This window comes from Xiphias gladius, chromosome 5, assembly GCF_016859285.1.
Source record: "Xiphias gladius isolate SHS-SW01 ecotype Sanya breed wild chromosome 5, ASM1685928v1, whole genome shotgun sequence".
NCBI lineage: Eukaryota > Metazoa > Chordata > Actinopteri > Istiophoriformes > Xiphiidae > Xiphias > Xiphias gladius.
Window position 1 is genome coordinate 3865965 of NC_053404.1, and position 24330 is coordinate 3890294.

Below are 24330 nucleotides of genomic sequence, written 5' to 3' on the forward strand. Positions count from 1 at the left end.
CCGTGCCCTCAGCCAAAGACGTGAGTGTTTTTCCAGTGTCAAATAATATTTGGGAAGCTGATGAGTTAGGGGCTCTTTGAAATTGTTGCAAACACAGAAAAAGTCGAGTAAAAACAAGACAGACCCAAAATAAGGCAGAGAATGCAGACACCGAAAAAAGGGCGTACACTACTCGGTGGTTGAGGCACATCATTACAATCATCTGCACATAATGACGATGTTGCACAGGCAGAACAGTGTCACTCACAGAGATTTTCGTGGTTTTTTTTTTTGTTTGTTTTTTTTAATATCGGAAACTTGTAATTTTGTTTTGTCACGGTCAAGCAGTTCATAAGCCAGAATCGGTGCTAAAACCGAGGGAATCCCAGAGAAATATTAAAAACAAAGATTAGAGAAATAGATCAGTGCTCTCTACTCCAAAGCACGTTGGTAGCGTCTTCCTATGTAATGTGTTTTAGTTGCTCTTACAGCCAGAGGCTACAAACTACAAAACTACAAAGAACAGGCCCTTTGTATTTACACTATATATATACTGATTGATGTTGGAAGAATAGTGCAGTGATTCCAGATTGAAATTCAGTGTTTTGGTCTTTGGCTTTGTCTTCATGTTTGAGGGGGTCTGACATTATCCTGAGCAGCTGTAGTTGAAAACAGAAGAAAAAAGGTTGGATGTCGTCTCTGGAATGGGAAAACAGAGGGTGTACAGCTAGTCACAAAAGAAAAAAGAAGAAAAATATCAGCCGTTATAAATGTCTCAGGATGCAAATAAGAACTGGGTAATCATGGGACATGGTGTATTCTTCTCTAGCCAGTCGTTGCCTCCACCTTTGATGCTGTCAGGCTAGTTATTCTGGATGAGGTTGGACCTGTTCACACTGGGGTTCAAGGGAGAAGCACCCGGCAGCTGGCCTGGTCTGATGGGCTTGGCTGGGTTAGACACAGAGAGGCAATATTGGTCACATACGGAGCAAAGGTTGAGATATTGCTACCTGGTCAAAGGCACCTACGTAATTCAGAGTATTTATGCAATTTTCATTTCTTCAGGTGAAAGATATAGATCAAAATTTTGGGAAATAGTCTTATTTGTCTTCTTTATGGGAGCTAGATGAGAAACTTAAACCCCTCTCAGACCTGTGTATTACGTTAGGAGCTAGATGCAGGAGGCGGTTGGCCTAGCTTAGTCTGGAATGAGAGGGAAACAGTTAGCCTGGCTCTTCCCATGTGCACTGACCATAGACACATTTGGTGTAGTGGTGAAGGACAGCATGGCATGTGATTTTAGTGGGAGTTACGCGCTGGAACTGTTTCCTGACCAACAACATTTATGTATCCATTGCCCCTGGAAAGTCACTGGCCTGTCTGTTGTTCGCCGAGACATAGTTACATTACATAGCTTGCTGAAAAGCACAAATTGTCCTTTTTACATATCTGTTTGTGTACAAACAAATGATGTAGAACATGTTAATTAATCAGCCTTAGAGCTGTTGATAGATGTATATTTGAAATTTGGACAGAGGCATCCCAGCTGTTTCCCCAGTTTCCAGCTTGTGTGCTAAGCTAAGCTAACTGCTTCCTGACTCCAACTCGGACCCATATCTGAGACCTGTTCTCCTCTAACTCTTGGCAAGGAAGCGAATAAGCATATTTCCCAAAATTTCCAACTACTGAGTAATGATCTCGCTTTAATTTAAGATTTGATGTTTGTCTGTGTGCTCAGAATACAATTCCGCTTTGACTCATTACAAAAACCTCTTCGGTCTCAAAGCGCCAGGTAGCGGAGCTAAAGGCTTCATTTTATAGTTCCTGCAAACCTGACATTTTGGAGGCATTTTTTTTTTCACATTACTACTGAACACTTTTTCAGGTTTTTTTAGTCATGTGCAAGATATAATTACATATATTTGTGTGTATGTAGGTCCACCTACCTATCTGTGCCGAGGGTCTCCTGCCCATGTTTTTGGGCTTGACGGCATCCTTAATGCGCTCAACCTCCTCATGGTGGCGCTTCTGGTCGCGGGCTGCGTTCTCCTTGGCCTCCTTCAGCGCAGCCTCCAGGGCTTTGACACGCTCAGCGGTGGCTCGCAGGCGCTTCTCCATTTTAGGAATCTCGCAGCGAAGGTCGGCGTTGTCCCGCACCAGCTTCAGAAAGGCACACAGACGCCAGAGAGAATGAGAGGAGAGGATGAAGGCACAGAGCCTTGAGATACAAAAGCTGGTGAAAGTCATTCTAGGATTCATTTAGAGAGGAAGCACTGTGGCAGTTGCGTGTTTGCACATATCTCTACCTGCTTGTGAACTTTGGTTAGCTGCTCAAGGTTGTTCTCCAGGAAACCGATCCTCTGTTTCTGGGCAGCGCTTGCTTCTGTGTCATCTGAGTTCATCTGAGCATTCTGCCCAAGTACAACAAACGACTGTATCTTTAGCATTTTCAAACTTCTAAAACAGAAAATGTTTCGTTTCACATGTAATGGAAAACCAGATAAAATAAAATAAACATATTTGTATAATAAATATGAGTTTGGAGGTTTACAACTGCTAAACAGTCAGGTATTAAATATCACCCTTAATATAATAAGTCAACACGTATTGGAAAATTGCATTTGTTGGTCATACGTGTCCACCCCCTGTTTAAAGGTGGCCTTCTTGCTTTCTTACATCTCAAAACTACCCTTTTTTAAGTGGTTTAAGAAAGAAATGATGCTTGAACTATCTCCTTTCCTATGCAAAGCCATACAAAGCTGGTTAAATGATCAACATCACCCTCCACACTCCAAAACTGACCAAATAAATCTAAAGATACCCGCGATACAAATATTATTTGAAAAACAATAAATACATGTATGTTTTTTCAGAAGAATAAATGTCTGTTGGAAAGGTTTTTGGACAGACGTCTGCCTCAGGTGTCAATATACTGTACAGGACAATAGCAACTACAAACTCACATTCAGTATGCCAGCATTTCTATGTAAATTGCAATACACAATTTTCGACACAAAATAATTACTTCATATAGATGGTCTTGAACAGTCTCCTTTGGGCAGATTTTGTCATGATGACACTGAATCATTCACTCACATATTTTGATACCAGCTGCGGTGGCACGTTTCTGGTCCACAGTTCAAATATGGTTAAAGGATTGTGCTATAAAAGGTGAAATGGATATGGAGGCTGCACTTTGTGGTACTTTGTGTGATTTCAAATGTATACATTTATTTCAGTCCATGTGTTACCTCTGCATCCATTCATCAATTTTGTGGACACAACCCATTTGCTGCATTTAGTCTGTATCTAAAAGAACGTCCAACACAGCGTCTAAACAGGATGTAACCAAAAAGCTTTGAATCCAAAGGATCTCATTTATGTCTAAATGAGATGATAAATAGCAGATTTTGGATGGGTCCAACACCACAACATATACTCTTCCAGGAAAGCATGGTCTGACTTTGTTTATCGCATCAGGCCCTAGCCTGAGGGCTGGATTTGAGCGGCACGCCGAGGGCCCGGGTCCCTAATTTACAGCTGCTACCTTTGAAGAATCAGATGGCCTACTTACTGCAGACACTTTCTGTTGTGTTCCCTGGATTCATTAAACTTTCATCATGGTGCAAATTAAATGGAGTGCAGTCTGTGCATGAGAGAAATGCGGGGCTGCTCGTCTCATTCCAGGTAAATGGCGTCGTTGGGGCAGTCAGAGCTCATGTGATATTATACCAGAGAGGAAATTAAATCACACCCAGAACCAGATCACAGGACGACGATTGCAGTAATAATGTGCCATGGTAACTTTCAGAGAAAAGGAGGACATGCGCATGCTGCGAGGACATTTTACCTTTCTGATTCTAGTGGACAAGTCTTGGACAAAAAGCCTCCTCAGGTTGTGGAGTGTCTGCAGCTCCCGGGCCTATGTGATGATAAGGAAACCCAGCTCACAGAAAACAAAGAATTTTGTCCAGGTTTTGAGATATATTCTTCTGAGGTTTCTGCCAACCAACCCAATACATTGACAGTGAATAGAATTCCATTCATAGCGCTCACAGATCCATCGAAGTAAATTAGGAACAAGAATCTCAGAACGTGATTTAGCCATCAGATGAGATGATATTGCATTCCCTTTGGCTCACCATTTCATAGGAAGCAATCATTTAGTTATCCAACTCCAGCATGTTGGTGCATAATGAAATGTCAAGTCTACAGTTCATTTAAATTAAGAATTCAACCTGTCTCATTTCCTGTAATAATTTGTAGATTATTTGCAGTTACTCTATACTGTGATTTTTGTAATTATTCTACAATGACTCATGATGGTTGCACTGGTCTTGGTTATTAATAATCATTTTTGGAATTGTTTTACAATTGCCTATTCAGCTAACTAATACAGTATATGTAATAATGTATAAAATTCTTTGATTGATGTACTTTTGGAATTAAGTGTCTGGAAGTGTCAGGAGATTTTCAGGATGTCGATACGGAAGACACCTATCTTAACAGAAAGAGCCAAATGACACAGCTGTTAGTGATGAACCCAAATCTATACTACTTACTAACTGTATACAGCACATACTAATGTTTATAGTATTGAGTATTGAGTTCATATAGAAAAGGGCTTAAGAGGTCGATGTTGTGTGAGATTTCGTAGGAAAATCCACCGGAAACTATAAAAATGAGGGTGACAAAAATAAGATTTTTAAAAGTGAGGAGGCCATTTTTTTTCTGTACTTGCTGGTGCTCAAAGCATTGAAAAATGGGAATAAGGAGAGTAAATAGGGCACTGGTTCTGGATCGAGATGTTGCAGCTGAATTTTTCAATTCAAAAATTGAAAAATTAAAATGAAATGAAATTCCATTCACCTCAATTGTATTTAAAATAAAATCGAATTTTACTTTTGTGTAATTTGGGGGAATTTATCCTTTAATGGAATACAGCTCTAAATGAACATGCCAATAACTGACCACGGTCTCCTCTAGTCCTTTGAGATCCTGTTTGGCCTGCTCCTGTCTGTCCTGCGACACCCTGTAGAATGTAAAATGGATGTTACTTAATGCATATACGATATGCATTGGGAAACAGGCTGTAGATTGTAATGAAAAAAGAATAAACATGGGGGTATTACGTGAGCTCTTGCAGCTGGCGGCTCTTCTCCTGGTCAGCAGTTTTGAGCTTCTCATGCTCCACTCTCAGCCTCTCCTGCTCCAATATAATCTGCTGGTTCAGACTGCAAGGATGTCAGTGACAGTGTCAGTACTGAGCCGTTCGTCACATTTAGAGAGAGAAAAGGGTTTAGTGATGCGGTATCTTACTCCTGCAGCTCCGTGATAAATTTCTCCTTGTGGTCCAGCTCGTCTCTCAGGCTGCTGATCTGCCTCTGATGGGCCTCCCTGTGAGACTGGATCTGCTTCTCCACGGCATCCTGTAGAAACACAAGCATACAGCTGGTCACCAATTCGAAGTCGGCACCTTAAACCACACTTTATAATCATCGTTTTGTTTTGAGGCATGTTCAAAACTGATGGGACAGCCTAGTTGTACCTTGACTTCATTGGCAGACTGGATCTCACTGACCTTCTCCATGGTGTTAACTTTCTCTGGAAGGAGACAAAAAATTATAAACATGACATTCCATGAGTGCTGGTTCATTATCTTAATGATGGATTACAGGCCTATGTTACAACAGCGTAGCAGTGGTTGAAGAAGTCATTGAATCCCCTACTTAAGTCAGTAAGGAAGTAAAAAAGACCACATTGCAAAAGTAATCCATTACAAATAAACCTCCTTACTGTATGCAACAAAAGGTAAAGTACAAGTTATGCAAAATGTCGTCTTTTAAAGTGTTATAAATGATTGATACATACAAATTTTTGGATAAGAAGTTTTGTTTTTTTAAAAACTTTTTCTCCCGATTTTAGTCGGAAAAGTGGCGAACCAGCAGGCTTATGTTAATACTATTTGATCTTTTCTAGACACATTTTCCTAAAGGTATTGCTTTAATTGTATGTCACCAAAAATATCGTGGCACATATGTGTGTAAAGAGAGGTTTTCATGTAATTACGCATGGCATCTGTAGCCAAGTGTCTATGTTCGGACGTAACAAAAAAAACTACTTACGACCATAAACACCACAGGATATAACCTACTCGAGCCTGGGCCTAAATTTGAAAATATAAGTTTATGTAGTCACTGATCTTTATTAGTATCTGGCAGATAATTTCAATAGCTGATTTTCGCCAAAAGTTCCAATTTCACATAGTAACTGATTTCTAAACTTCCCACACCCTTCAAAATAAAGCAGATACAGTATGAGCGCCCTCGGTGGTAGCTATGGCCCTTTCTAGATGGTGCTACATCAAATTACCATACTACAAGCATCTGTACTAATGCTAACATAAATTTTTGGAAATTCAATATTTGCCAATGCATCATATTATCTGAATGTAGCATATGTTTAGTATGTTAAAAATCTAAAATCTGACAAGAAACTATTCCTTTCAAATAAATGTAGGGGGAGTATAAAGTATAATATTTCCTTCTAAAACTATTGAATTAGATGTATAAAGTTGCACAAAATGGAAATACTGAAATAAAGTAACTCTAAATTGTACCCAGGTGCAGTAGTTGCAATAATGTACCAGCTAGATACCATAGCAACATAGTGAGTTGTGCTCACCTTGGGTTTTGATCCTAACTATTTCCTCACTGAGAGTGTCCACATTTTCCTCCAGCTGTCTTTTCTTCTGCTCCACATTCTGCAGGCAGTCTGTCAGGGACTTGATTTTAGCTTCATGCTGGACACCAACAGGTAAAAGAGAAAGACGTGGAAATGGTCGTAAACAGTCACGTGCGATTAAAACTCACAAACTCCACGACAGTTTCCTTTTTAAATCCAGGATGAACACTGTTAGACCTGCAGAAACCCACGAGGTTGTTAAGCCGCAGTTTGATTGATCACCACATGATCTGGCATTTTAGTCAACTGCCACATTTGTCACCATGGTGACAGTATCCATGATGGCAGAGGCATCAGTAAGCAGCAGTTACCTGGGAGATACGGAGCTGGCAGGCATTCAGCTCCCTCTCTGTCTCCACCATCTTCTGGGTGCTCTCGGCCTGGGAGCTCTCCAGCTGTTTGCTGCGCTTCACCACTGTCTTCACCTCAGACTTCATCTTACTGATGTAGAGACGGGCCATAGTGAACTCTTCGTCAATGAGACCGGTGCTCTCCTGTTGCTGAGGGGTCAGAAAAACACACTGGTTAGGCCCCTGAAGTTGTACTCCATGACTTTGACTTTTTGTCTTTTTTGTCCAGTGTCACCGTACGTGGCAGTAACATTTCCTTTCAAATGAATGTCTGGTTTGCATCGCTGCCAATGATTAATAACCACTGAAGGATTTGACGGTTTAACATACAGAAAATCCCACCTAAAAAACACCCCAACTAATTCAACCGAAATTTCAAGGGAAAGGACATCAGAGTATTGGAAGCTAGGCCAGCAAATTTTTTCATTATTAGTTCGTCTGAGGATATTGGTTTTGACGAATTGGTTTTTAGTCTGTAAAGTGTAATCATTGTAATCACCAACAATTTTAATAATTGATTCATCATTTTTCATTCTTCAAGCAAAAATGTCAAACATTCACTGGTTCCAGTTTCTCAAATGTAAGGATTTGCTGCTTTTGTCCGTTATATATCAGGGTAAGTTGAATATCTCTGAATTGCACAGATCGTTGGACAAAAGAGTCAATTTGAGACAAACACCCATTTGAGTTCTGGGGAATTGTGAGGGGCATTTTTCACAACTTACTGACGTTTAATAGACTCAGAACTGTCTGTGAGACTTAGAATCAATAAACAAAGGAATCGATTGATTGTGGAGCTGAAATCACTGAATCAATTAGTTGATCGACAGAAAATTAATTGGCAACTATTTTGACAATTGATTAATCCTTTAAGTCATTTTTAGGTAAGAATGCAAAACATTACCTGGTTTCAGCTTATGAATTGTGAGGACTCTTGGCCTTTCTTTGTCTTTTGTAATAATAAACATTTGAACATTTTTGGACTGTTGGCCAGACAAAACAAGCGATATGAAGATGACACTTTGGTCTCTGGAAAAATGTAAAGAGGCATTTACCACTAAAGCATTCATTTTATGAAGTCAGTGAATGTACTAAAAGAACTAAATGAAAGGTTAAATGGAAGCATGTGGCCCAAGGGACTCATGTGATGCAGGCAGCCGATGTTTTACCTACTTTGGCACACAAGTCGGTGTCTGTGAGTGAAATTAATGCTTGTTCCAAAATGTCAGTTCAATTCTCATTTCAAGCATATTTCTATATATTTCTTTATATTTTAAGCAGCAAGTCATCGCCAGGACTGGTAACCTTAATGTCATTGCTTCCCACGGCAATGCCTATCTCAGCCAGGTCTTTGAGTAGTGATGACATCATCTCAGTGACCCTCTTCCTCTGGTGGTTGGTCATCTCTTTCAGCTTCTGCAGTTCAGAGTCGATGGAGGCCAAGGAGCTCTGGCGGGGGACGGTAACATAAAAACCACGCATTACAAATTGACTATGCGCGTATTCAGCGTCATCTTTTCCGATGGATCCAGATAAGCTAAAAAAGTACCGATTTCTGGTTCAGCTCCTCACTGAGAGCCTCAAACTCTTTTGTTTTGTCCTCGACTTCCTGACTCTTCTGGTCATAGTTGACGGCCAGCTCCTCCAGGGCCTGCAGCACCTCCTTCACCTCTTCCTTAGAGGCTTCATTCTCCGATAGCAGCCGGCTTAGCTCCGTCTGCAGGGTGTCGTGGTCGTGGCGGGAGGAGGCTAAGAGCTGCGGGTGAGGACAGTGATGTTCAGACTAGTCTGTTCAAGTTAAAGATAAAATGATAAAAAGGTAGGTAACAGAAATTCATGATAACAGCATCCAAAAAAATACATTTCTCTATGGCTAAAAAAATCCTCGTGTTCAATCTGGTAAGGTTCCTCTGCGCACTACAAGTGAGTTACGGTTTGATCTCTCTTGCAGGGCTACTAATGGTATCTGCTATCAGCTGCCAGACTGGATTTTAGCTAACAGGTACGACTGGAGGGCAGAGGCACAATGGGAGAGGAAGGGGGAAAGGCGGTGTACAGTCACCTCCTCCTGGTCCAACATCTGTTGGTTCAGCTTCTCCACCAACTGAGACTGCTGGTTGATCTCATCGTCCTGGAGGGAGGGAAGGATGGGAGGGAGAAGTGGGGGAAAGAGAAATATAATACATCAGTCATTTATTTCACTTTCTTTCACTGCAAGAAAAAGCAATCTCTGTCAGCGGAAATCTATGCCATCTGCTGGCCAAAAGAAAGACAGAGGGACCACTCGCAGCATCACATCAAGTGAAGATGTGATGTACAAATGTTACAGAAGTAGCTAATAATAATAATGGCAAGATTAGAAAAATACCAATATTCTATGAACAATATTAGAAAGATAATATCATATTTTAACATTAATATATAATTTATATCATATGCTATTGAGAATTTTTAATCCCGTAACACAAAACACAAAAGGTATTACTGTCATCTCTCTGCCGTCCACCGTCAATAAAGGTACAAATACCTGAAATATTCAGTGGGCAGAGAGGAATTCATTTTGTATGTCCCAAATTCATTGTTTGTTTTGTTCAGTGACATTTCATATTTCTAGGAGTTTTGTTATTCAAATGTATTAATGTATTAGTATAGCAGACCTGACATGTATTTCATGTTGCGGGCAGTTCAGGAGGCCTCGCTTTCACATTCTCTGATGGACTCAGTGTAATTATTTACTATCGCCTAAGATCAATGACATTGTTCTGATCCGACCAATCAAACCACACCTCAGGCATGAACACCCCAGTGTGTCGATACACTGCTACAAGCAATCTTGTTGTGCCGATAACAGTGTGCGCAAAAACGCTTGCTAAGAGGCTGTAAGATGTGTGATAGAAATGTGACAGGGACACTCTCCAAACCGGGGCTCCTTCCTCACCTTGTCATCCATCTCTTTGTAGAGTTTGGCCATTTCAGCCTCGTACTTCTCCTTCTCAGCGTCTGTGAGTTTGACCCCAGGCAGGGTGCTGAGGGCAGGTGCGGGTGCTGTCTTATCATTGTTGAGAGCACTGTCCAGGGCCTGTACCTCTGCTTTGGCCTTCTCTTTATCAAACTGTTCCTCCACCGGCACAGTCTCTCCTGCGAGGGGTGGGGGAAAAGGGAGGACGTCAGTTCCCTCCCTCTCTGATCGCTCCTCTGTTACTTCTAGAGTCCAACTCTTTGTTTGAGAGACGTGTGACAACTCTGGTTTCCATATTAACTCATTTGTTGAAGGTGTCAATAGTACAAAATAAACATGTTAATAGAAATCACAAGCTCTCATGCCTAAATTAGTTTGAGGCAGGTATGACCATGCACATTTTTTGAAGAGAACTACAGCAATATTCTTCACGGCACTGCTAACAAAGAAATCTTTTTTTAGGCATGTCCTTTTCAAGCCCAGATAGGGACTATTGTGTTATTCAGCTCTAACAAACTAAGACAAGGACATGGACGAAGATGGACTTTTTTTCTTTTTTTCTTTTTTGCTTGTTTTGTTTTGTTTTTTAAGCTTTTTTTCATCAAAGCCAAACCATTACAAACCAAAGATATGATCATCTGTCAAACCCCATTTCATTAACATTAATATATGGAAGATTCACACACTGTATTCCATCTAAAAAATCTGTAATTCAGGACATATTTCGCTGCCTTGGTTGGAAATTTCTCGTCGGGTCTTAAAAAATACTCTAAGGGAAAAAGCTGGGGCAGGGACAAAGGTGAGAAATATGTGCTATGAATAAGTGGACTAAATTATCTTCAATTATTCTTAAAATACATCCAAAATCTCAGTAAATATGTATCAGGATGAAGACATTTTGTGCTATGGCTAAAATTTGAAAAACAAACAATGGATATTCTTTTTCCAGATGTGTATTGGAGTGCATAGTCCTCACCCTTCCTCCAGCGGTTGAGCTCATTCTCCAGCCAGGTGACACTGTTTTTCAGCGTCTTGTTCTTCTCCTTCTCTTTCTCCCACTTGCTCTTCCATTGCTCGGCAGTCAGCTCCACATTGAGAGTCACTGTGTTCTTTATGGTCTTTGCCCTGGCGAAACACAGAGGTGAGAAACAGACAGCAATCTGTTTTGTATATTAACAGCCCAGCCACCTTAAGGTTGGTTTCACTGCAGGGGCCAACTGACAGGCTGTGGTTTCACAGTCTTTGTTTGTCCTCATTATGGCCTCTTTATCATAGGATACAATAAGTCTGTCAAATTTGTTCATCAGTTCTTATTTAGAGGTACTCTGACTAGTACTGAACACTTTGACATTTTGGGAAATATGCTTATTTGCTTTCTTCCTTCATTGAGTTAAAAGGGAAGATCGATGTCACTCTCATATCTGTACACTAAATATGAAGCCGCATCCAGCAGTTAGCTTAGCCTTTAAAAAAAAAAAAAAAAAAAGAGCCTTTAATAAAGCTAAGTGGTTCATCTTCCTCTGTACAGGCTCTGTAACCAGTCTCTGGGACTCACTGGTAAAGCAACACAAACATAATCCCTCACTGGCTTCCCCATGCATCACCAGGCAAATTGTGGAAAACTCAATAGTGTTGTTTTTTTGTCAAGGAACTGCTACAATTCTCATCCCATATTCTCAATTCTATATTTTATTATTATTATTATTATTATTATTATTATTTTCTCCATGACATGTATCTCTATCTATTCTTCTCTGTGTAAGGTCTGTCTTCACAAAACACTGGCACATTTTAAAATGGGACCCTGAATTATCCCAAATGTTTAATGATCTACCTTTGTTTGTCTGTAAATCTGAACAAAATTTAAGAGATCATTAAGTCCATGCAAATTCCCCACACACATCTGTGTCATTTTTATTTATTTTGTTAGATTATTACTCACTCTAGGGCCGCCGGGATTTGGGAATTGAAAAATAAAAAGGACCAGAAAAATCTCTTAGAAAGCATGCCTGCAGTATTATGCCCGTATCAATCTCTTTTTTTAAATATATTTTAAAAAGAATGAAATGATGAAAAAAAAAAGTATATGCTAACGAAATATTAAGTGTAGGGGGTATTCTCTATACTCATTCATATTTTCTAAATCATATGGCTGTTGTTATGTTTAATGCCTCTTAGTATTGTAAGATTCATAAGGAACAGGCAATATGCCCTTATTCACCTTCTGTTTCCTTTTTCTACCTTATTATTTTGGAATTGTGGATGAACTGTTGCAATATTCATGTTGTTGGGATTTTGAGTGGTTAACATTGTGGGCTTTTTAATTAACTGTCATTCGTGCTCTTTGTGTAATTTCTTGTTATCGGCACGGATACGGACCTCAATAAGTGGATCATGTATCCGACATGATGGGAGGGATTTACAATAAATGGAGTAGGTCACATTAAATATGCACATTTTGGGTAAAGACCTCTATAGAAGCTTGAGTACTGGCCCCCTTAGATGCACTTCTCCTGTTTAAGGACCAAATATGGTGTCACCCGTGTGTGTGTGTGTGTGTGTGTGTGTGTGTGTGTGTGTACCTTTGTCCAAACTGAAGTGTAGTTTTGGTCTCTGCATCATTGAAAGAGGAGGGTGAGCAGCAGATGACCATGGTGGTCCGACAGTTCCCTCCTAAGGAGTCCTGAAGAATCCTAGTCATCTTACTGTCTCTGTATGGTATATAGCTCTGACAGAGGACATACCCTAAGTTACAATCCACTGGGCCCACATATCTACTGAGATCATTTATTAACAGCCTTGAATTTTTCAATGTTTCATTTTAGTTACAATGTTTTTTCACAGGATTGTATAATTTCCAAAGCCAAAGCATAATCTTAGATTCACTTCATTAACACTTCATCATTGTATTAAGTATATATATATATATATACTACTATATATATATAAGAAATGGAAATTTTCAAATTGGTTTTAGTCAGTGTTTAAATCTTTCCCCTCCAAAAAGAGGACAGTGATGACTGCCTCACCGAGCCCTCTGCCAGAGCTGAGATGACAATTCCCAGTGAAGACAGGGACTTGTTGATCATCTTGGCTTCGTCCAGCACTGTGCCCTCTGCTCCAGTTTTACCCACCTTTGAAACAGAAAAACACAGGAGAGTCCTCATAATGATGCCGGAACCAGACCTTCGCAAACCTGTGTGCTATTTTACAGGATTCATCTTCTATACACCTAGTGCAACCTATCCAAACCTGGTCATGATTCTCTGAACAGCCAACTAATATAGTAACAAAGAGGATGGGGGGGTGTAACTCCAAAAAAAAAGGAGACTGATAAAGGAAAGCTATAAAATGCATGTTAATGGCTTAAACTGGAGCTTAGTGTTATCCTTGGCTTCTTAACATCATATACTGATGGAAAAAATACTGTTCTGCCCCCTGCTGAAAGGAAGAAGCAACAGCAGGAGCGTGTCATTAAAGTTTCATTATGCAGAGTAAATACAATCAACACAGGCAAACACACAGTGCCACTAGGGGCATTCAAGCAAAAAGATAAGAGTAAAAAGGGTCGTTCATATCTAGAAAGTAAACTATGAAGGTGGAGGAGGAGTGTGTGTGTGTGTGTGTGTGTGTGTGTGTGTGTGTGTGTGTGTTTGTGTGAGAGAGAAAGAGAGGGGGAGAGAAAGAGAGTTGTACTTTTTCACTCCCAGCCAGATCAACGAGGTAGAGTTTGCCAGTAAGTTTCTGTTCATTCTGCGTGTGTTCCTGCTTGATGTTGATGAGGAAGATGCTGTGACTTCTGGAACTGTGCTCATTCATGTCTGAGATACACGTGTGAACGCGCGCGCGCGCACACACACACACACACACAGAGGGAAACACAATTAGCAATTGCGCTTATCATAAAAATGAGTATAAAACAAATTTGCATTAACAATTATTATTTTCAATGATTGTAAAAGGTCCATCGGCCTACTTAAGAAAACAGTTTTCATAAGAACCATGGCAATATGCAATCTGATTTCTATACTGCAATAAACTCCAAGTAATCAATTCATTTCAATGTATACTTCAATCCTAAAAAACCGTATGTTCTTAAAAAGTGGGAACATTTATTGACCTTACATAGTGTGTATAATGAACAATGTCTAATTTCCCTTCTCCTTTCTTTTTCTTTGGTTATGTGTTGAGCACAGATTTCTCTCCAGCTGATGGGAGTTCGGCTTCAGTCAGGTGACCCAGTGAGGCTGAACCCATGAGAGGCTCCAGCACTGGAGGCGCTCAGTGTATGAACTCACTTGTGACAGCCACATGTCTGGTATTTTTGCCTTCGTCTATGGCGTCCATGACCTCCTGAGGACTGCACACGAAACGCTCAGTACACCCCTGGGGACAAATGCGCATCACAAGAAAACACTGTGTTCAACAGCCCCACAGCAGGAGAAGCTTCACAGAGAGACGATTATTGGCAGAGGAGACCATGACATACTGTATCAGGCTGATGCTCAGAGGGAAAGTTATGAAAGTGGCAGTCTCTTATTACTTCACTTAGTATTTTTAATATCGCTCTTCATTCCTCCATCTAATTACGAACCTATATATAATGCAATATGACAGTAAAACAAATTACGTTCCATTAAACAATAATTGCAAAAGTCTGTCTGGAGAAGATTCTGTAACACAGAGACCGTTAAGTACATACTGTGTACCTTCATCTCATCCTGCAGATCACTTTGTGTCATTGTTCTGATCTGTGTTCTCTTATGGCATTCGTAGCTAACGCATTACAACTTGCTGGGACAAACTTGTGACTGTGGGATTATGGAAGAGAGACAATGTTGCACCGTAAAATAAAACTGCTTATCATGAAATGAAATCTCCACATGTCTCACCTTGACAAAGGGCACCCTGTTTTTATCCTCATGTACAGAAAGGTTGGTCTTTGTTACTGTGGGGGGAAAAAGGAAAGTAAAGATCATGTCTGAATTAATCATGTTTGTATCAGGGTCGGAGTAATAACAAGCCGGAAGAAAAGGTTACATACCATCCAACAGGTCCCTGATTTTGTCCAAATAAATTTCAAAATATGAAACCTGTGAAGGAAAAGCCCCTAATGAGACTTTACCAACATTATGACTTGTGCTCGCTGTCATTTAAAAGCATCTGAGTACCAGATTAAGAGGGGCAAAATACCTTGATATGAAACTCCAGGTTCTCGTCCATGGAATAGATGTAGTTGAAGATGTCTTGAACGATTCTGGGAATGATTCCCATCATATCGGGGTCATGGAGTTTCCCCTTTAGGAGACAATTATGAAAAAAGTATTAATAAAACAGCAAAGAATTTCAAGCAATGTAGTTTTTTTACAGTGGAAAATACGGCAGCATTATATTACCTCCATTGTGTGTGTTTTTCCAGAGGATGTCTGCCCATATGCAAATATTGTCCCGTTGTATCCCTCCAGAACATCTGTATACATCAAGACAAAGAAACAACACATTTAGTATTGAGGGCTGGGCATGTATTTCCAGGGCTGTGGTGTGTCAGCCACTGGGACTTACATCTGTATTCTACTGTGCAGCTTACCCTTGACAATCTTCTGGGCCACAGCGTTGTAGAACTGCACCTGAGTTGTGTTGGACTGGAAAACACGGTCAAAGTAGTACGGTTTACCCTGCGAAGAAGGGGACACAGTAATAAACGGCGGTTTCAAGAATTTCCACATTGCCGCGCAGCAAAAGGCCCACATAACTCCACTGCATGTCACCAATTCAACCAGGCAGGTGGGACGTTCAGTTTTTGTCGACTTGTACAGTTACGCCCTGAAACTGGGATGTAACCAAGAGCTCAGTTTGGGAATCCATGCACACACATTCATAACCTGCCATTGGGAGAAAATGTTTGGAGATGCGTTCATGGGAACAGTAAGGCTCCCTACACGAACCTCTGCCCTTCAGAATAAAAGAAGTGTTGGGCTAGGTACTGCGTTGGTAATAGAACTGGTTATAGCCACAAAATGAAAGCACGGATTAATAACTGGTGTCAGAATAATGGTGAGAATACGTATAACTCTGTATACTGGATTTACGTATATACACTGTCTGAGTCCTCATTGATTGTTAATGCTTAATTCATCTGCGAAGATAAAATACAGGCCAGGAGATATACTTTGAGTTGTAACTTGTGCTTTATCAGTGTCGTGTAAAAGGAGCAACATGCTATGCTTTGCTTATTTTGGTTTATAAAACCAAAGACCACGAAACTTTAAAAGAACAAATGACACATGCTTCTCACAAATGAAAAGCTGAATTCATTGGCAATAAAGTTTTGTACTGCTTTGTCCAATTCGATATACTGAGACATTCTGCTGCTGCAGCCTCACTTGTTCTGGTATTACCAGCAGGTTATGGGGGGGAGTGTTAGCTAACATTAGCTGTTAAGATAGATATTGCTCTGTCACTGGCACTGACTTCGTGACCCTTCCCTACTTGTGCTGCTTTATGCTTCTCTATGTTTTATCATTTACCATGATTCCATAACTGACACTAATAGGCACACAGGCTGCAATTTAGCTAAAGTTACGTAGCATTGCATCACAGTAAGTAAAGCATATAGGATATTATAGTTAACTTAAAAGCTCTTAATACAGAATTATAATTCTTCGCTTTTATTTTTGATTTCAAAAGTCTTCATTCAATTCATCCTGCACACAGTTTATTTGAATGTTCAGCAGCAATGATTTTCTCTACCATTGAGAGCTTGAGATAAACGTCTTCAGATTCAGCACCTTACACGGTGTGATTTTAACGCTGAAGTCCTCGAGCAAAGAGTTGAAACAAGAAGAAGTGTCCCCCTGTTTCTGACTGCACTGTAAGTGTACCCCAGTCATGGCGTCTGTATCTAACAAGCCCATGATGAAAAACTTCAGACCATTCAATCACTGAGAAGACAATATCACTCACTACCAGTTGAACGCGAAAAACAGTTCTCACGTTTTGAAAAAATCACACAAGATGGTTTATTGATAACTGCAAAACCAAGAATACGGTTAAACTGTTGAAGGAAACACACATTTCAGCTTCTTAAAATGAAACACTGGTTCACTTTGTCCCTCCATCACATGTTTTGGACTCTCCAAACATCTCGTGGCTGTACCCTCAGCTGCCTACTGGTACAACACTGTCCAGGGCACACTTCAATATACAGCTTTACTCCAGTTATTGAATGATATGGAAACACACAAGTGTAAAATCAGTGCGCCTCCAATCTACATATGAAACTCGAACTCAGAGAATACAGGTAAATCAAACCAAGATTCATATCAAATGGATTGTCAGCATACCCCTTGCTTGTTCAGTTTTATATTTGATATAGCAAGGGAAACAAAGATCCAACTGCAATAAGCATATGATGGATGTGTTTTATTGCAATGTGAAAATGATTTTTTTTTTTTTTTGCTCAATCATATCTCGATGCAGACTGGGTATGACATGATTTCTGAAACCCATGGTAAATAGTGTCTCTATGCAGGTCAATCTGAGCAGAACAGATTAAAATAACCCCCCTGGTAGAGTAGACAATCCGTCTGATTTGGATTTCCTATGTCTGGAGTTCAGGGATGCAATTATCACACTGTATCATCCTATCCTGTGTTAGACAGCACAAGCTGATTCAGAAGACGGCATAAGACCCAAACCAAGAGATGTTGAAGAGGGCAAAAGTTGTAAGAAACTGTACTTAAGGGCCACAACAGGTACAGCTGTTTCATAGTGGATGATATTTGCGTTGTGACCGAGGTCCTTCACATGCAGCTACATGGCCTTGAGCCAAAGAAATTGAACTGCTAGTCAATGACACTGAACAACACAGGAATAGACTGTGACTGCCAGGCCTATCTTTAATAAATGAGTCATCTCATTGGTGCAGCGCTCTATCGACTGCCGAGTATAGTAAAGCAGTTTAATTTACAAACTGCAATGTCCACTGTTTCATAGATATGAGCTGTTAAATCCAAATCCAAATAGTTACCAAAATAAGAGACAAGACACAAATGTTGTATAGCAAAATAAACTCGCTCAAGCGTCACTTGAAAAAAAGTCGGCGTGCAACAATCTCCGGTCCCTGCTGCCAGCCACTCCGGCAAAATGTCCACGCCAGTAACAGAGCAGCAGCGGTCTGCAGGTCACTGTTAGTGTGAGATAAACTCTTCAGGCTGTCTCTGTACAGTCTTTTTGACAGTTGAGGGAGCTAGAGTTTATTGCCGCATGTGATATTATGAGGAATCACTACAAAATGAATCACACTGAGAAAAGAGACTGTCACTATACCCAATTACCTTAGGTCTTGGTTTGGCACATGGGCAAGGCACGAATATTTCATAAACTACTGTTATTTTGAATTTCAAATGCAAAATAGAATAATAAAACGGTTGAGTACAGAGAGTTTTACTCGCCTTTGGAAAAAGTAAATTTCAATTTGCATGATTGTGATGATAAAGCAATCCCCATGGCAACTGAAAAACCTCATCCACTCAGGAAAAACCTGACTGAAAGCTCTGGGAAACGCTAGCAAGTAAGTCTTGAGTTAATTGTCAAAATCCATTTGATTTATGGGCTAAGCCAATTAAACAATACATAATAACACACGGGCTAAATAACAGCTACCTGCCGAGAGGGATGCTTATTAATGTTGAGTTACAGATTCAATATTCTCTGCGTGCACGTTCATTGAGTTTCCATTATTAATCGTGCGGAGGAGAAAAAAACATATAAATGAGGCCTCATCTAATGCCGTCGTAGATGTGATTTGCACTGACAGAACAGAGCACTGCACCATCTGCATTACTCGTGAGGCAACTGGTTATCAGTAGGCCTATGACTTGGAGTCAACACCTTTTGAACAAAGCAGCCATTCATTCTTTTCATTTTCAATGGTCATGAACATCAGGGGTACTATTTTGCCGAGAGCGGTATAATTTTGTTTTAAAATCGGAAGCTACAGCCAGAATAATCACCGGGGAAAAGGATTATGGAACACTCGCCATATGTTCTATCAAAAAAAGCTGACCTGGTCTACGTAAACGTCAGAACAAAAATGGGTGAAAAATGCTTCAGTGCTCAGCCCCGTCTGCTAGAAATTGCGTTCATACATACAACTTGTTTTGCAACAGCGAATACAGCAAAAACTACAAATTTTGTGGGAAACGTATTTGCGACAGGATTACGTTTTCTGTTAACATAATGAGGACATTTTGTTAATTTACGTGTTTGGAAATTCGCAAATATGTTCATACTGAACGTATCAGTAAAATGTTCACAGACAAGGTATTTTTTTCCACCAGAATATCTCATCTTGCAGGACAGTATCCACTTCTAGTGACTAAACATTATTTAACTTTTTCACGTCTATCATCTGGTGTTTCGATGATGGTGCTGGAGAGCGCTGTCTGCCACGTCGGTCCAAAGTCCCCCGTGGGTGTTCAACTGGGTTGAGATCGGGCGACTGCGAAGGTCGCAGCATATGGTTCACATCGTCATCCTCATCAGAACCATTCAGTGGTACTATCTCGACTCAAGATTTATTGTCTAATACATTATTCTTGAAGCTCATATCTTTTCATTGAACAGTTGGGTTGGTAGGACGGGTGAGGAGGGTTAGGGTTCTCCTCCTTACTCTCACTTCCCTCTGTCTCTTTCTTCTCTCTCCTCTCCTTCTTCTGTCTGTTTTCTGCCTCCTTCATTGGACTCATTTCGACCTTTTTTGTCTTCACTTTCTCCTTTTTCAGTTTTTTTCGGTTGAGATCCCGGAAATAGAGACACCACACATACATTCGGTATCTTCTCCATTAAAGGCTAGATCTGAAACAAAACAAACTGTTAATCCAACAAATCATTCTTCCACTTCAAAGTGATGGGCTGACCTGAAGCTCAGTGTTGTGCCTTGTCAGGAGCTTGATTTCTTCCTGCATTTGGCTCACTTTATTGAGCCACTCCTTCCTCTTCGCAGCTCCTGCCCTCTCCCCTGCACTCTCCTTTGCCGCCAGGTCACACCTCAACTGATCGTCCAGAGCCTTGGGCTTTCTTTTTCCCCCCTCTGCCTCACTCTGGATGATCAGCTCGGCCAAGCTCTCCAGCACCTCTGCCTCAAGACTCTTCTTTTCTGTTATTATTTTGGTGATCAGATTATCCTTTTCCAGCATGACTGCAGAGTTTTCAGGTCGGCAGCCACCTCCTCCCGCCTCCCAATCCACCGGCTCTCCCACTCTGCGTTGGAGGCGATCAGTGTCTTGTCAAAGTCAGTTTTGAGATCCTTAGTCTCCTTCTCCCAGATCTCTGCGATCCTCCTCTTTCCAGATTGCAGTGACCCAGTCGAACTCTATCTTCCAGTAGGGTTTGATCTTCTCTTCCTCCTTTTACTTTTCTGTCCATCTCTGCTTGTTTCCGACGCCGGGCTCTTGCTGACTCTAGAGGCTTCATCAGTTTTTTCTACTTCTTCTGCTCCAAACTAAGCTCCTTGCCGCCGGTCCTTCATGGCAGCATTTTCTGAGGCCGACTCCTTGTTTTTTGTCTTTTAGGAGTCCAGAAGGGCTTTTCTCATGGTGTGCAGGACTCCGGCTGGACTGTCCTGTTTTGAACCATGGTGAGCAGCCTCTTGTCCAAGTGACTTTAAGACACAAATTTACATGCAATAGGTGAAAATACAGTCCCATCCTAACTTTAGATACACAAAAAAAAAGACAGGAGGTCTATCACTTTTTATACTTATTCACACAATTGAATGTACTGCAGTTAATTACATCATTTTTTAAAGAGAACTGTGAAGCAACTTTTTCATAATCACATCTATCTATCTTTAATCTATCATAGTATTCTAATGTTATACAAACAGAAATACAAGGAGTCTATTTCACCTTCTACTGTATGTACATTATTTTATGTATATACATTAAAAGTAAGCACATTAAAGCAACTGTAATGAAAACATGAACTAAAAGTAAAACCTGTTAAATCATTGTAATTGTCATTGTACAATAATAAAAGAAAATGGCATTTCAGTCTAATTATCGGGCTATTAATCTTGTGCGAGTTATTGGAAATCAATCCCCTCTCTAGAAGTTGAGAGGTTTTTTTTGGAAGCTTCACACAAAAGATTAAAAAACAAATGAAGGAGTCTTGTCTAGATGAGAGTAATGCTGACAAAACGGAAACAAACTTTTCCGTACCTGGTTTCTTGAGAGGTTGCTTGTCTCCATGTTGGCCGAACAAAGTTTCTGTAGTGGTAGTGGAGTATTATACGCTTCTTTTTTCTTTTTTTTCTTTTTTTTTTGCTGCATTGTCCTGGTGGAAGTCCTGCGGAAGATTCGGGCTGTAGCCGCATCGTAGTTGCAGCAGTTGCTGCTCTGTTCCTACTAAGAGATGCTTCTCTGATGGGACCAAGTGGCTCTACCAGGCGCGCCCAAAGTGGGGAATGCCCTCGAACTGTGTAGGCTGAATAAATAGTTTGTCAGCCTATATCTTGTGAAAGTCGGATCAGTTTACCTCGTTGTTTCTCATCTGTATTTACTGTGTCCTATCAGACATTACTGATGCAAATAAAACCTTCAGCAGCATCAGATGGGTAACAACTTAGACTGAGCTGTTAATTAACATTGCTCTCTGTATTACCACAGGTCGGCCAGTTCAAGAGGGGTGGCAGCGTCTAATCCTGCGTTTTCAGTTTTAATATCGGGGCGACCGTGCTGTGTGTACGGGTGTGCCTTTAGGTTTTACTTTGCTACCTCGATGTTGCGGCAGGGTGGGCTGGCACTTGTTGGAAACTAATTCGCCTCGATTCCGCAAACGAAACACGACTCCAGGGGAAGTCTCGGTCAGTCGTCTTTCATGACGAAATACCGTAAAACGGCGATTCTTTTCTCAGCGTAGGGATCAGAGCACGATGGCTTTCCTCCTTTGTCGTATGCCCTGGTTATAATGAAAACCTGAAAAGCCTGGTGGATATAACTCTCTCTACTGTTGTGAAACCTCCCGGTGAAACAAGAGAGATTTGATAATCTGAATGATGCCGGGGAGCCCGGGGGGACGGATCAAGTTCAGCCAACTCCTGAGCCAGGTCCAGGCGAGCTGAGGCCGCGCTCGGGCGAGCAGCACACCGTAGCGCGGACACTCAGGGGACGTCTGAGCGTAAAAGCGCGATAGACATCCCGGCGAGCGCCGTTACGCACGGCTCCCACAACCCCCTCGGAAACCTCCTAAGCGCGAGCTGCATCTCAACGGAGGCGCTGGAGTCCCGAAATACAGATGCAACGCTAATGAACATCGTAGGAAGCCACGAGAGCACCGGGGAGGGACTGTCTGTGTCACCAACTCGCTACTTTTGCACACAACTTTCACTCTTTACCGTGATTCCCGGTGGGTATTGTTGTTCAGCAGAGTCACATTAAAATGCCAGACCCTTGCATCGGTCCGGTGCGGTGCCCCACGTACGTAACCGCGGTTCAAAGCGCTGAGATTTAAAGAAACGTTTTGTGACAGCTGTCCTCGTTATTTGTGTCTACAAGAGAAACCGTCTGAAACCAGAGCGGAGGACAGCGACGTACTGTACATCCACGCGAGAATGAATACAGCTAAGGTTACTTGCCCTTCGACTGATAATTGTCCGCAATAGTGGGTTTAACTGAATGGAAAGCGGAACAAGCGGGGCGCGGAGCTCAGTTCATCCTCTGACCCCCCCAGTTCGCCAAAGGTGCCACACACTCACCGCGATCTGCACACAGTCTTCTCCCTTGAACTTCGGGATGTACTTGTCTCCCCGGGCCACCTCCGAGCTGTTGAGCGGCCTGAAGCGGCACACCACCTTGATGGTACACTCCGCCGGGTCCGCCATCTCCGCCGCTGTGTCCGGACGGAGCGCCCCGTCCTCCCGCCGCGGCTGCACACACGAAACCAGCGGGGACCCACAGGGAGGCTGCGCCCCCGACGGAGATGGTGCACAAGCTGCTGGTTTCTCTCGCTCGGTTCAGCTGACTTAGGGACCTGCGTTGGAGTAGTCCTCAAAAGATACTCACACCAGTAAAATCAGTGGTCATTTCCACTAAAATGTTGACATTGACGCACTTGAAGCTGGTAGCACATCGGGCCTCCTGCCGGGTAAAGGTGGAGAGAAGAAAAGCGGACGTGAGGCGCCTCGTCTTCAAAATTAAGTTGAAAATAAACCCATAAAACAGATGCTGAAAGTAATCATTTGCATTTTCACATCATTTCCCCTCGATTTTATTGAAAACCCACGTAACCTGTCCATAAAAACGGACTCTCATGTTCCGCTGCAGAGAAAATAAGGGATGAGGTAGAATTAAAAAAAAAAACAACCCTTGACTCTATGAGAGGAAAAGTAAAGAAAGTTGCGAGACGTTGTGTTTCATACTCAGAGTGGATAAAAAGTCCAGCTGTGAGCAGGGCGGGACTATAGTCAAAGTGCATGTCATATGAACAGTACAGTCACATCCAGATCTGAGAAACTATTCATCAGCGTAGGCAAAGCTCTCTTCTGTTGTCCTGTCCAGAGAAAGTCAGAGCTCAAGGTCAGCTACAGACGTCATGGGTGCTTCGAATAGAAAACGGATCAGAGTTTGACCTGGATTTTCTTGGTTGCTCGACCTCATGGACAGAGTCGAGTGTCCCCCGGCCACTCAGTGGCGTGTTCCATTCGTCGGGTAAATCAGGTAGTGGAAGAGGAACGGTTGAAATCTTAATGTTTTTCCATTACTTCGCATTGCCTCCCCCTGCCTTTGAAGGGGGTTCAGTCACATCTGAATCATTTGCACCCGTCGGGTAAAAGACACACAAGAGTCTGACCTGACATTTGTGAGAAACCATGCTGCCCATCGACAGCGATGCTCTTACAGAACCTCTCTTTTGCACTGTAACAGAAAGCTTTAGTAGAACACTGAGACATCATGGTTTGTTTTTCTTCTTCTTCTTCTTCTTTGGCTCATTGCTAAAAAAAAAAACCCAATAATGTAGTTTACCACTCTGGTAAAGAGATGCAAATATAAATCACATCTTTGTCTTATCATCTGTCTCATCTATATGGGGTGTCCGTTTGTGAATCTTAGAGTTAGAGCGAAAGTAAAGCACATTTAATGTATTCACAGTGTGTGATACACAGCGCAACAGTCGCATTTACAGGCCATAATGATATATATCACAAAGGTCACCACTATAGACTGTGTATATGACCTATTTCACTGAATGTGAGAGCTATTACAATCGTTAGGGACGAAGCATATGGACAGGTGAAGC

The 24330-nt window shown here is 41.4% G+C and overlaps 1 protein-coding gene across 1 annotated transcript; it reads right to left on the minus strand.

Annotated features, from left to right (window-relative positions):
• Positions 1–841: 841 nt before the first annotated feature.
• LOC120789847 (kinesin-1 heavy chain-like) lies at positions 842–22915 on the minus strand. Its single transcript, XM_040126915.1, has 25 exons — positions 22790–22915; positions 15620–15707; positions 15429–15502; positions 15226–15330; positions 15077–15125; positions 14925–14980; positions 14331–14418; positions 13729–13853; positions 13062–13166; positions 12615–12760; positions 11009–11157; positions 10012–10211; positions 9136–9204; positions 8623–8829; positions 8379–8522; positions 7035–7223; positions 6664–6781; positions 5528–5583; positions 5299–5408; positions 5112–5213; positions 4951–5011; positions 3830–3901; positions 2286–2390; positions 1926–2139; positions 842–927 (listed from the first exon to the last, which is right to left on the minus strand). The coding sequence occupies exons 1-25, from the start codon at positions 22913–22915 to the stop codon at positions 842–844; spliced, it is 2844 nt and encodes a 947-aa protein (XP_039982849.1).
• Positions 22916–24330: the final 1415 nt, after the last annotated feature.